Source organism: Podarcis melisellensis (assembly GCF_964234715.1).
Source record: "Podarcis melisellensis genome assembly, chromosome: 1".
Classification (NCBI taxonomy): Eukaryota; Metazoa; Chordata; class Lepidosauria; order Squamata; family Lacertidae; genus Podarcis; species Podarcis melisellensis.
This window is the reverse complement of record NC_138528.1, coordinates 131,367,985-131,382,867: the sequence shown is the minus strand read 5'-3', so window position 1 is coordinate 131,382,867 and position 14,883 is coordinate 131,367,985. Positions and strand designations below refer to the sequence as shown.

Here is a 14,883-nt window from a genome sequence, read left to right as displayed (position 1 = left end):
TTTGTATTTTTATGTTGTGATCTTCAGATGAAGGGCAGTATACAAATTTAATAAATAGTAATAATAAATGAAGCCATCACTTTCAGGACAGAGGAAGGAAAGGATAACAGTAGTAATCATGCAGTCTGGCGTGGATGTGATGGAAACGAGTTCTTTGTGTGTATTGGTGGTGTTGCAAGTACAGATCTGGGGCAGGTGTACTGTTAAGTATTGCTTATAGAAAAGTAGTACTTCTTAATTATTATCAAGGCTTCTATTCTTCCGTACTCAACCTCAGTCCCACGGAGCAGGATTCAGATGACTTCTGCTTCCACAGTGGAGGCTTCCCACCTCATGTGCCCTTGAGAACAGTGTATGGGGGAAGGAGGAGGGGGATTGTTCTGTCTGGGAAGCTGATATGCTTGCCTGGATGGAAGGATCAACATAGTACAGTACCGTGTTTAATTCCTCACATGACTTTTTGGCTGTATTCATAACTGTGTGGCTTTTTACATTTCTGCGTTCGCAAGAGATGACCTGCTACAAGCCAGTTCTCATTGTTTTCTGTAAATGACACCCCTCCTGCAGGACTAAATATTTGTTGCACCCACACATCAACAAGAACAAACACACACACAAAATTCTCCTATCCTCCTGTCCAGGCAGATTAGATTGCTGGGGTTTCTGGCCTTTTGGGGGGAATGTGGTGATGTTCACCCAGACCATATAGTCCTCAGGCTTCAAGTAAAATTGATGTTCCATACGACTCAGGGAATCATGCCCACAATTGTGGGAGGGGGGGAGTGAGTTATGATTTTTGTTTGTTACTGTGGTATGTATTTTTGTGTCTTTAAATTGTAAACCGCCCTGTGATCCTCAGATGAAGGGAGGTATCGAAATTTAATTTATAATTATAATAGAGGGGTGGTCACATCCACATCGTCTTACAGGACATATGTAGAGTAGCCTTGTGATTTCACCCCACCACATTTAATGAATTCTCCAAGGTGGAGAAGGCAAAAAGGCAGGAGAAAGCAAACAGCTTCCTCCTTTCAGTTAACCCATCCATTCAATCTGAAAAGTGGAGAGGCTGGAACTGAAAGCCCTAAACTGCCTCGGTCCAGTATATCTGAAGGAGCGTCTCCACCCCTATCATTCTACCCAGACACTGAGGTCCAGCTCCGAGGGCCTTCTGGCGGTTCCCTCACTGCAAGAAGTGAGGTTACAGGGAACCAGGCAGAGGGCCTTCTCAGTAGTGGCACCCGCCCTGTGGAACGCCCTCCTACCAGATGTCAAAGAGAACAACAACTACCAGACATCTGAAGGCAGCCCTGTTTAGGGGAGCTTTTAATGTTTGATGTATTACAGTATTTTAATATTTTTTTTGGAAGCCACCATTTTCTATTATTATTATTATTATTATTATTATTATTATTATTATTATTATTATTATTATTATATGAGTGAAACCAACCACCTGTCTCCTTGATCCTTGCCCATCCTGGCTCATATCATTATCACTTTAGATATCCTGAGATTGCCATCCATGTGAATCCTAGTCTTCCTTGGGATGGGGGGGAGAGAGAATAAACAACTAGAAATGAATGAATGATGATAGATAGATAGATAGATAGATAGATAGATAGATAGATAGATATAGATAGAAAGAATGAATTTTAAAAGTAAGGTGCACTTAAAGGAGAACTGGGGAGCCCAACACAAAGACTCCTCCTCATAGTCAGGCCTTGCCTCCTCCTGGTGGGAGATGACAATCCAAAATTACTGAAAATGCTCTCTCAGAGAAAAATAGGAAACTTTTGCCTGGTTATAATTTGTGATGATTTCACACCCAATCACTGCTCAAAAGCAAGGTACAGAAAATCATAGAATTGTACAGTTGGAAGGGACCCAGGGGTCATCTAGTCCAACCAGCAATGCAGGAATTTTGGCTAAAGCGCCCATGGCAGATGGCCACCCAGTCTCTGCTTTGGTGGAAGTATCCTTTGGCAGGAGGATCTTGCAACAAGTTCTGTGAATAGGGGTTCTCCTGCCCTCAGTGGACATTGTCGGCATGCAGAGGGCCGGGAGGCCAGCTGGCTAGCCCCAGCTCGGCCGACTCCTTCCAGCCATGCCGCTATGAAGACTATCGCCTCTGCTCTGACGTAAATCAGCGACCCAGGCTTCTGAGCCACGGCACACTATCAGCAGATCGAACTGCGCATACAGAATAGGCGTGAGGCTTGTGGAAGCATACTACAACTACAGATTTGGTAATCATAAATCAGGACAAAGAAACATGTTGTCTCTCATGTCGTCTCAGAGAACAAGTAAAAGCAAAAGCTATACACACAACGGAAGTTCCCAGCGTACTGTGTTGGAATGTAAACAGACATATGACATGTAACAATCCCATGTCCGTTCCTTAAGGTGGAATGGAAATGTATGCTATGCTGAAGGAGAACCAGAAAGTTCAGCTAACCATAAACAGAAAAAACAAAAAAAATTCCTTCCAGTAGCACCTTAAAGACCAACTAAGTTAGTTCTTGGTATGAGCTTTCGTGTGCATGCACACTTCTTCAGATACACTGAAACAGAAGTTACCAGACCCTTCTATATAGTGAGAAGGTGGGGAGGGGTATTACTCAGAAGGGTGGTGGGAATGGGTGATTGGCAGATAGCTGTGATGAGCCTGTTGACGACTCTTAACGACTTAACACTGTTGGCATTTGATGGCATACACAATGTTAGATGATGAGCAATTAAATAGTCCCGAGATGGTATGTGTGATGATGTTGGGGCCAGTAATGGTGTTGTCCGGGTGTATGTGGCAGCAAAGTTGGCATCTGGGTTTATTTCAGGCTCTGGTGCCAGTGTCCGTGTTAAGTCTGGTTGTAGTATTATTGTGGGTTAGGAGTTGTTTAAGATTGGGTGGCTGTCTGTAGGCAATGAAAGGTCTTCCTCCCAGAGCTTGAGAAAGAGAACTGTCATTGTCCAGGACAATTTATGTCCGTTTATTGTCCAGGACAATTTATGTCCGTTTATTCTTTGGCGTAAGGTTTGGCCTGTTTGTCCAATATAGAGAGCTGAAGGACACTGTTGTGTCCTCTCCTGGACAATGACAGTTCTCTTTCTCATCGTCTAACATTGTGTATGCCATCAAATGCCAACAGTGTCCTTCAGCTCTCTATATTGGACAAACAGGCCAAACCTTACGCCAAAGAATAAACGGACATAAATCTGACATCAAGAATCACAAGACAGAGAAACCAGTAGGAGAACACTTCAATCTCCCAGGACATTCTATACAAGATCTCAAAGTAGCTGTTTTACTACAAAGGAATTTCAGAAATAGATTGGAAAGAGAAGCTGCTGAATTGCAACTTATTACCAAACTTAAAACCATGGAGAGACCTGGTCTGAACAAAGACATTGGATTCTTATCTCATTATACATGACAAAGCCATTTTTCACCTTCTCACCCCTTGCTTTTTCCTGTAAGACCTATTGCAGTCGTTAAGAGTCGTCAACAGGCTCATCACAGCTATCTGCCAATCACCCATTCCCACCACCCTTCTGAGTAATACCCCTCCCCACCTCACTATATAGAATACCCCTCCCCACCTCACTATATAGTCTGGAAACTTCTGTTTCAGTGTATCTGAAGAAGTGTGCATGCACACGAAAGCTCATACCAAGAACTAACTTAGTTGGTCTTTAAGGTGCTACTGGAAGGAATTTTTTTTGTTTTGACTATGGCAGACCAACACGGCTACCTATCTGTAACATAAACAGAAAGTTTGACTTGTGAGTTTCCCTTCTATATAAGAAGCATAGCCTCTATGAACCCCCATTTTACCCTGTCCTCTTTGCCTTTTCCTTCAGAGCCAGTGTGGTGTAGTGGTTAAGAGCGGTGAACTCGTAATCTGGGGAACCGGGTTCGCTTCCCCTCTCCTCCACATGCAGCTGCTGGGTGACCTTGGGCCAGTCACATTTCTCTGAAGTCTCTCAGCCCCACTCACCTCACAGAGTGTTTGCTGGGGGGGAGGAAGGGAAAGGAGATTGTTAGCTGCTTTGAGACTCCTGAAGGGGAGTGAAAGGCGGGATATCAAATCCAAACTCCTCCTCTTCTTCTTCAGTTTTCCTTGTTCTGTTCTTCCGAATTATTCTTTGTCGTTGGGAATTGTAGGTGGTTGCTGTGTAACGTTTTGTATCTTGCTGGCCAAGTCTAGCAACTGGAGGAAGGGACCCTTCTCTTCTGGCTGGCCACTAGCAGAGTTCTTTATTCTTTAGTGGGTCATTGAAGCCATTAGTAACTTGAGATGGTCAAATCTTTTTCAAAGAGAGCACAGCATAATAGCTACTGAATAAGAACTATTCTGACATTTTACCTCACAATTGCCAAATTTATCTCTCAATGTCCTATGACCTGCACTGTTCTAGTCTGCACTGTACACTCCTGACCTTTACAACTGTTCTGTTGGCCAATGACTGTAGAAATAGAAATGTGATTTGCATTCAGAATGTTGTATTTGCTGACTTTTTCTCTACTTTTTTTAGTTGGGGAGTATCATTTTCAGCTACAATGATATAACTTATTCCTCTCTAGTTAGACCCAGTGTGTTGTTTTTCTTTACTAAATTATATGTGAGATGTGGTAAAATGGGGTTCTGAACTGGTGCTTCAAGGTTCTCATTGTGAAGCTCAGTACAAGACAGATGTATTCCTGGTCAGGAGGGAGGGAGACACTGGATTAGGAGTTGAAGGGGGTAGTACTCAACTTGAAAAATCAGGTTTGCAGCTTAGGGGTGTGCTAGATTCAGCTTTATATCTGGATGATCAGATAGTCGTAGCAGCTGGAAATAGCTTTCCGTTCCTGAGGAAATCGTGTATGGCTATGGCTACACATTGTAGGTGGGAACGTCTGGCCTGTGGGCCAGTCTGGGCCCACTGGGGGGGGGGGGAGTCCAATTTGGCCTGTAAAGCCATTCCTCCAAACCATGCCCACCTGCCCATCTGCTTATGTTACTAGTGATGCCAGCTGATGGGCAGGACCTTCTTGGAAAGCCGACTTTACACTGATCTCTTCAGCATCCTGAAAAGATCAGCGTGACATGGGTCAATGGCGTAGGGTGTGTGGGAGCTGTGGGGACTGTGGCCTCGGGCATATATTTTTTTTGAGGGGGCATGACCAGGTGCCTCCAACAACAGGCTCCCTCATCGGCCCAACGCTGCCAGCTGCAGCTCTACTCCTGTGTCCAGCCTGACCCCCCGGGGGCAGAGAGAGGAGAGTTGCAGCAACGCTGCCCTCCACTTTTCTCAGCTGTGATGGCCGGCCGTGGCAGCTACTGACCCAGGGGCACAGTGACCTAGAAAAATTATAATCAGGAAAGTGCTTTGACAACATGAATTTCTGCTTATACCATTTAAAGTAAACCTTTCTTAAAACATTGTCTTCCTGAAATCTCAGCTGTGTGTTGAAAAACTTATTTTGTCTTTTTTTACACTTGAATTTAATTTAATTCCTGTATTGGACTATTTAGTATACAATAAGGATTTATAAGATATATATATATTCTACAATCTGTATTTTGTATTATAACAGCAGTGAAAAGCCCCCAAACAATTCCAGATTGCAGTTTCATTTCATGCACTTAATAAAAAGGAACCCAAAATTCTCAGAATTGTTCATTACTTTGTGCAGTGTGTTTTTATTACCGGTAACTCTGTAATCGCTTCTTCTGCAACTTCTTATTAAGTATGAACTTAATAAAGTTTCTACAAATCATTTACCAATAACTTAACCAAACTGTTAGAATGATCAGTTTGTATTGTATTAGGTCTCATAGGCTACAACAGTTGCTTACAATTTAAATGCAAGGTACAGAATGCCAGTAATATAAACACACTGTGTAAAAACAACCATGTTCTTACATAAAATTTAGTTCAATACAGTTGAGTACTGAAACAAAATATATTGTAATGTAAATTGTACTTATAACTGAAAACTATATATACACACACACACACACACACACACACACACACACATACATATATATAGATATTTTGAGAATCGTAGCTCAGTTTCTTTGCCTCTATTTTTTCATCAGGTCATGTCTTCAGACCCTCTGGTGAACTTTAACCTGCTGGAGCTACTAACACTAGGTGGGTTTCTCTCTTTTTTTCAGATGGACTTTCTGGCAGGGACCAGCCAGTAGAATTGTTAAATCCAGCCAGAGTAAACCATATGCCAAGTTCTGGTAAGAGATAAAGCTGCTTAATATTATGCCATATGTGAGAAGTATACATAACATTCTGTAAGGGGTGGGAGGAGATCTGTAACTTGATACTTTTGGAATCATTTGGAGCATAGATTATTTGTAATATTTAATGTCAACTATGGAAAAATAATACTTAACAATGGAAACGGGAAGTATATTGAAGGAAGTAAACAAAGCAAAGCTGAGGCCAAACAGTTTGACTAATTTTTGTTGGGTCTCTGGACCGTAATAAAGATTGTTGTTGTTGTTTTACTAATTTTTATATCAGCCTTTGAGTTTTATGTTGATGCCTCATCTGTGTAAATATGGGTCCTTTCTGTCTGTTAGGGCTGATTTCTTTACATGCCTGTCCCTGGGTTTATGAAATGGTGATTATTCTTTGGAATGCATAGATACGACAGAAATTAACTTTTTTTGGAAAAAGGTTAATTATCCATTATAGGTAATATTAAGTTATATAATATCATTAGATCTATTTGTGGTGTTAGGTTATTTGAATAACATGGTAAAGAAAGAATATTATGAGCTAGAATGGAATAGATATGGGTTAGATATTAATTGCAGAATTTATTCAAGCTAATTAAAATAGTATTGAGATAATGGTTGTATTTATAATCTTGGCCTATGCTGCAGTTGTTATATATATGTTATCATTGTAATCTGCTTGATTATATGTGATGCTATTGATTGGTACTAACCTATAATTAATTTGTATAGGAAAATAGGATGGAATGGTATTTGGTAACGAAAAGGATGGCCAGGTTTTTGAATATTGAGTTGATTGTATAAATATTATCAATCTCCATCACTCTGTCACATCCACACACATATACAACTCTCATACTCTGTATACAGATTTATTGAACATTTCTTTGTGTTTGCACATCTGTGGGGAAAGGAAGCATAATTACATAACTCATTTGTATGTTAAGTTGCTAATGTGTATAACAAGTGGTCGCTGCAAATTCTCCTAGCCTTATAGAGAATGTGTTCGTAACTCGGGGAATTGTGTACATCTCCTGGTCATTTCCTGGTCTTCATCAGGCATTGGGGAATGTGCATATATTGACTAACTTTTCTGCATTCTCCAGCCATTATTAATAATCTCCCACAGGCCTTGGAAATGTACATACCTTGCCTGCATTCCATTGGTTCTCCAGGTAGGATGCACATATTCTGATCTGGACACGTAGTCTCCAAGATACATAACATTTTTTTTTCTATTTGTCATTCAGAAGTGTGCAGTTCACCCAACTCCCCTGGCCAACACTGGCCCACTGCTTAATGTTACATGGCCCACAAAATACCCTCCCACTAATCCACAGGAAATGGGGGGGCCTCCAGATACAAATTAATTTATTTTCGTAGTCCAGCCTCGTTTTCACTATGCTTACCTGTTCCCCAGTCAACTAATCAGCAAAAGAAGAATTGCAGAGGGGGAAATGTTAGACCTTTCCTCCCACTCTCACAGCTCTAATGGAAAATTCTCACCACTCCTGCCACTGCTGTTAGCTTAGGAAACAGGCAATAGCACCATAGGGTCAGTCATAATGAGAATCACGTGGGGGGGGGGGAGATTTAACCAGATTAGGAAAGGTTACTCAGAAGGGAGAAGAGGGCTAAGAAGAGGAATCCACAACTGGGGTAACACCACTGAGAATGCTCAGTTGGAATCCTTATGTCCTCCCCAGTCTCCCTGTGCAAGTCACCCTCCAAGTCAATTTGAGTTCTGAAAGCCGGCCGTAAGGGATCTAGATAGGGATAGGCAACCTAGGGCCTTCCAGGCATTCTGGAGCACAATTCCCATCATCATGGCCAAAGGTTAGCAATGATGGAAGTTGTAGTCCAGAACATATGGAAGGCAGTATATTGCCTACCACTGCTCTAGATAATCAATCCATGGAACTAGCTAGAATTGATATGCCTCTCCATGTTTTTAATGTTGTCCCCAAAGGGCACATTTGGTACTATTTTGTGTCTGGTATTGGCGGATGGGCAATAGTACATTCCGAGTAGCCAAAGAAGGAAAAGATAAGCTTTGGGTCAGGAACATCTCCCCACCTGAACACTGTTACTTTAAAGGCCTTTGTGGCCTGATGCCTCTTCTGGCTTACTCTTCATTTACCGTGTGCCAATAGCTGAGAGCCTTCTCTAGAGAGTCATTATTATAAAGCACACTCTGGTTTTGTACAAGCCATTTGGGGGGCAGGAGTCTGGCACTCTCCTGCTTCATGAATCGTCGTGTGTTTTTTCTGCAGCAGCCAGAGAGCATGGTTTAAAACAAACTGGTTTGTTTCACAGCAAATCATTGTTAAACCATGGGTTATGAAGCTTGTATAATCAAGCATCCAGTTTGTTGATAAAGTGTGATCTAAGAGGTTGTGGAAATTGAATGAAATTCCAGAAGTCACATTCCCAGTTGTGCAGCAAAAGAAGGGGGAGCAAACAAGCCTGAGGCTTTGCTCGGGTTTATTCTAAACTGCATGTCGTGCTAAACAGTGATTTATATTTATTCATGAACCAGCTCTTGGTTGTGCTTTGGGCTTTTGGATTCCTCTTTGTGTATGGCTGGAGGTAGTGTGGGAGTGATAAACTAGTTAATGTTCACCAGGTGTTGCTTAAAAGAAGCAACTTCAAACCATTCCATTCATTGTAGTTAATTTTAAGCACAGCTCTGGGTCTGGATGGCATGGCAAGCTGTGGTTAACCAAAACTGAAAGCAAAAGCTTCCGAAAGCATCCTGACTGGGGTGGGGGAATGTGGAAGCCTAAGGGTTGCTGAGGCTCATTCCTGTTCATTCATTGTGCTAAACCACATTTTTGCATGACATGTGAATGAAGCATAGTGCTCCCAATCTTGTAACCCTGATTGGAAGTGTTGTAAACAAAAATCTGCCCTTTTCCCCTTATGGGGTATCCAAGAGCCCATATAGAGTCCTTACATAGGTTCCCTATTGGTAGGAGAAAATAACAGAGGCCAACCAGAGAATATTGAGAAGCAAAGCAGCTAGTAAGCTTGATCTTTATTGATCTGTTGCAACAGGGTGCTCCCCTTGGCCACAGGAGAGAGGAGGAACCTAGAAAAATGGCGCGCAATACCTTATAAAGACTTTTGAAATTGCCACCCTCTAGATCAAGACCACCCCCAGAAACATCATACATACATCACAGAAGGGGTGTAACCTAAGACCACCCTCCAGATACATCATACCTACATCACAGAAAAGGCTGTCTAAAACAGAAATTTGAATGTTGTTTTCCTCCTGTCATTGTTTATCTCTTGTCTGGCAGGTTACTTGATTGGATTTCCTGGGGAGCCTGGCTAGTCTTTTATAGTGATACTTAGTTCCTGGGCCAGGTCACAGGCTCAACCTATTCAAACACAGACATACCCTTAAGACAGGATTTGTGAAGGAAAAGACAATGGGGAGGCTTTTCCATTTTCCTTTGACCTTGCAGAGAAAACATTTGGTCAGTTTGGGACACTTTGGGAATCTAAATGGTTCCAGGTTGGTCTTCCTGTTCTGATCTATGTACGTGCTTGGTTGGTACACTTATGAACATTTAACATATATCTAAGACCTCAGAATTCCTATCACAGAAGGGAGGAACTGTATTGTGTCTCCCTTTTAGGACTTGAATTCCCATAGTTTTTTTCTGACATCAAGACCTGTTCAACTGCGAAACAGACTCACAGAAGAGGTGGCAGACATTGGAGGTTTTTAAGCAGAGATTAGATGGCGCTCTGTCATGGATGCTTATTTGAGATTCCTACATAGATACCGAGGTCCCTTCCAACTCTACAATTCTGTACTTCTGTTATTCTAACTTGGGAACATGTTCCAGATCGCCCTATCAGCGTTGAGAGACTAGCACATATTGTCTGCGCTAAGCTCATCCTAGTGTCTTACTGTGAAGGACTTCCAGTTTGAATATGGTTTGCAATATATAAACCATGTTACTTATATGTTACGTTTTAAAGTTCTGCTTGATTTTTATCTTCTGGTTTGAATCCTTAGTCTAGCTTCATAGTGTCCAACATATTATAATTATTTGTGACTAAAAAGGCTTTTAAAACAGAATGGACAAATATCTGGTGATTGTTAGCTATAGCTTGCTATTATTCCATGTTGAGGTATGTTCTACTACAGCTTCAATAAAAATATCATTCCTGTATCTTGGCACTGCAGTCAGATACTGCAGAAGCTTGTTTCTATAAATAGCTATGATCTCACTGTCTCTTAGTGTTTCAGCAAATTTTGACATTTACTGAAGTGTGGACTGTGAATAGAGTGCCATGCATATACAGTGCAATCTTCTAAGCAATAACACTGTTAAGCATCTATTTGTGACAAATATTGAGCAGAAGAAAAATGATGCTCAGTGAACAATTTTAGAGATAATTTTTAAATGGATTCTGGGGGTTTCATCCTCTAAGTGAATTGCTAAGTCTGTTTAAGTGCCTTTGTGCTAATATATTCTTGAGAATTAACAGCATTTGTTTGAATGTTCCTTTGAATTTATTATAATTTCCATTTGATATACGTTGGGCATACCCAAATCACACGCTACATTTTTCTTAGATGAAAATATTGTTTGGCAGCCATTAACTTGATCTAAAATTCTGAAGGACTTGTAAAATATATGTTGAGTTCTTGTGCAAGGATTTTAGTGTCTGAAATAGTTTAAGATACTCAAGATGATCATTGCACATTGATACACAATGGAAATAACGTGAGAAACTATGTTGGTGGGTTCACGTTCAGAGACTAGGTTTCTGGTAGACTAAAATAGCAATAAATTCAAAATGTTGGTTAGATAGTTGTGTTCCTCACATATTGTGTGTTAACTGTGGGGCAGTGGAGTGCTGAATCTTTCATGTGTTGCCACCATTAGCAAGGAGAAAGCACTTTCCCTCGCATAGAGAGGGAGGGGCAAATTTCCTTCCAGCAAGAGTCCCCTGTACTTTATGGGTTGCTAGCTAAGGGGGTGTTATTGGGAGGAGGCTTTTCTAGAGAGGCTGCTGTTTGGAAGGTGGATTTTAAAAGCCCCTTTGCCCAAGCAGAGCATCTGCAAGTGTTGCCTTGATTTCTTTGGCGGGCATTTTAATGTGTTTTTTAAGATCCTTTTTAAGGGTGGAAAATATATATTGTGAATTCACACACACATACTTATTTGCAGACAGTGGGTTACAGGTATGATGGAATATATTTTATTTGACCATAATTTTAAAAGTTTAGATTTAAAAATGTATGAGCATTGTCAGAGTGAACTGTGTGTGTGTGTGTGTGTGTGTGTGTGTGTGTGTGTGTAAAACAAATTCACTAAAAATACATTTTCATTTTACACTTTATAGTCATAAGTAAAATGTCTTGGAGGTTTGTTTTTTACATAGGCAATCTTTAGAAAAATTTAATTTCTCAGTGTACATGTTTTAACTTGGTGTAAAAATGATAACTAAGACAGTGATCTATCTATAATAAAAAGTAGCATAATCATTGAAAATCTCTATGATATTCTTTTGTGGTGTTGAAAAGACTGGACTTCAAGAATACAACCTATTCATAATTTAAACCTAATTTGTGCCTTTGACATTTCTCATTAAAACTCTGAATATAGCCTTTGTATACTTTTTTGTAGACGTCATGAATCTGATCATACTAATATGTTGTGAAGACATAGCTGTTAAAAGCAATTTTCTAGTTCACCATAAAATATTCATGACAATACAGGCTTTTTCTGTTAGGCTGACATGTTCATTAAGTAGAGAAGGTTTTATTGTTTCCCGAAGAGTACTGTGGGTCAGAGGCACTCATTGCTTCTGTTTGGAAGTTGTGGCATGTCTGATAGTTTTTTGTGACTGAAGTAGTATGAGTCATGTTTGACGCACCAGTCTGTGAATACAATGAATGGGAATGATGTTGATGAGCTCTGCAGCTGGCACGCTTGTCTAATACTGAAGGCATTTGAGGTAGATATTATTTGTAGCAACTAAATAGGTAAAATGTGTAGGTTTTCTTTAGAGGTGGCTCTGCCACAGTGTAATAAAGCTCATTCTACAGGGCACATTTGAGACGCTTGCTAATGGAGAAGCATTGAGTTGCTGATTCTTTATATCAGTATAGAAATTCGGAAATGACAAAATGCAGTTTCATGTTGAATGAACTACACATCTGTTTTCAAATTGGGGAGCCTTCGCGGCACTTCTGAGCTCTAATCTAGAGAAGGTGAGTGAAGCGTGAGTCCAAGTGAAATCAATAGAATATGGGCTCTCATTCTCTTCAGTGGGCTGGGGCAATGATACAAAAAAACTCTGGTTTTATGTTTTTAAGTGTACGGTGGTACCTCCGGTTGCAGGTGGGATCCGTTCCAGAGCTCCGGTTGGATCCCGAGGTTTCCACAACTGGAAGGACCGCTTCTGCACATGCGCATGCGGCGAAACACTTCTGGGTTTGCTGCTTTTGCAACCCGAAGTTTACATTACCAGAGGGTAACGTAAGCCGAGGTGCTACTAAGGAAACGGGTGTGGCCGTAAAAGGAGCTTTACAGAGGAGCTGAGAGTTAAGAAGGGCATGTATAAGAAATGGAAGAAAAGGGAAATAACAAAGGAGGAGTATACATGAGTAGCCTACAGTTGCAGGGGGAAAGTCAGGCTGGCTAAAGCTCAGAATGAGCTCAGGCTTACAAGAGAGGTTGAAAATAATAATAAAAAAAGGTTCTTTGGCTGTGTCCGAAGGAAGAGAAAGAACAAGCAAGTGGTAGGTCCTCTGTGTGGAAAAGATGGAGAAATGCTGTTGAGTGACAAAGAGAAGGCGGAACTACTCAACATCTACTTTGCCTTTGTCTTCACTCAAAAGAAAGGTGATGCACAACCTGGTGATAACAGAATAAATAATGTAAGGAGGGAGCTGCAGCTCAATATAGGAAAAGAGGTAGTAAGGGAAGACCTAGCTACTTAAATGAATTCAAATCTCCAGGGCCTGAGGAGCTGCATCCAAGGGTACTAAAGGAGCTTGCGGATGTAATCTCAGAGCCTTTGTCTATGATCTTTGAGAATTCTTGGAAACAGGTGAGGCCCCTGCAGACTGGAGGTGAGCAAATGTCCCCATTTTCAAAAAGGGGGAAAATGAAGACCCAGGTAACTACTGACAGGTGAACTTGACATCAGTACCAGGAAAGGTCCCAGAACAGATAATTCCACTGTCAGCCCTTGCTAACGCTGCCTTAGTCAGCTCTTCCCTGCCAGCTGGCTGCTGCAAAAATCACCACATCTTTGAGAACAGGTTAGCTCTCCCCATCATCACTACCTCGGGATGCGAACGGGATCCGTTCCGGAGCCCCGTTCGCATCCTGAAGCAAACGTAACCTGTGTCTGCGCATGTGTGGGTCACGTTTCAGCGCTTCTGCGCATGCGCGCAACATCATTTTGACGGTCTGCACATGCGCGCGCGGCGAAACCCGGAAGTAACGCGCTCCGTTACTTCTGGGTCGCCGCCGAGTGCAATCCGAATTTGCCTAATCCAAAGCGTATTCATCCCGAGGTATGACTGTAGCTGCAATAGGCTGAGCAAAAACAGCTGCCTGTAAAAATCTCTGCCTCTTTGAGAACTGGTCGGCTCTCCCCTGCCATTGCTACAAATAGCTACAGGTTGAGAAAAAATGGTCCTCTAAAAATCTCTGTCTCTTTGAGAACAGGCTGCTGCAAATAACTGCTGCCTCTTTGAGAACAGGTTATTGCTACAAATAGCTACAAAAGGTTGAGCAAAAAGTGCAGCCTGATGGAGAAACAGATCTTTCAGAAACCATCTCTAGAGTCTCCTCTGTGCTAACCCTTTCCCTTCCTTGCTCCAGTGATGAGCTTCTCTCTCTGTGGCGCTACCCTTCCAAGGAACTTCTTCTTTTTTAGCTATGCTCTCTCTCTCCCTCCCTTCCAAGTTGCTTGCACTATGCTGCTGCACGGGGGAGGGATACCAAGTTGGCTTGCAAGTCGTCTCAGAATAAAAGGGGGGACCCCCCTGTGTTTTTTGTATGTGCCTTTCTTTTGGGGCAGAAGCAACCCACAGATGCCAACAGAGGATGCCAACAGAGGACATTGATGAATGCCCTCTGATATGGGACATGAGGCATCCTTCCCAAAGTTGAAGGTGCTTGCAAAGAAATTTTTGGCTATCCAAAAACGTAACAAGTGTGCCATCTGAAAGTGTGTTCAGCAGTGCTGGCAATGTTCTTCAAAGACAAATGACATCTCTATTGCCAGAGAATGCCGAAATGCAGATTTTCATTGCAAAAAAATTATAAATTTCATTTAATAATTTTTTGTTCTGTAAAATTTTATCCATTCTTTCTGGTTTGGCCTGGTTTATAAAAGAAATGCAATTTTTCCTGGCAATAAAAATATAAATTTGTTTAAAAATATTTCGTTCTGTTAAAATTTATCTATTCCATTCTTTCTACTTCGGCTTGGTTTAGAAAAGAAAATTAACTATCAATCAAATAACTGGGGTTGTGGGATGTAGTCTAAACCACTGAGCCTCTTGGGCTTGCCGATTGCAAGGTCGGCAGTTCAAATCTGTGTGACAGTGTGAGCTCCCATTGCTCTGTCCCAGCTTCTGCCAACTTAGCAG

The 14,883-nt window shown here is 41.5% G+C and overlaps 1 protein-coding gene across 6 annotated transcripts in view; it reads left to right on the top strand.

The window, feature by feature from the left end:
• Window positions 1-14,883, top strand: part of HDAC4 (histone deacetylase 4) — a 114,227-nt gene that overhangs the window by 27,853 nt on the left and 71,491 nt on the right. For 4 of the 6 annotated variants that reach the window (XM_081908961.1, XM_081908964.1, XM_081908962.1 and 1 more), the window contains exon 3: window positions 6,168-6,239. In XM_081908961.1, the coding sequence (XP_081765087.1) occupies window positions 6,168-6,239 (72 nt within the window). Of the gene's footprint in view, window positions 1-6,089; window positions 6,145-6,167; window positions 6,240-14,883 lie in introns of all 6 variants that reach the window. The other 2 variants (XM_081908963.1, XM_081908966.1) reach the window with 1 other exon arrangement.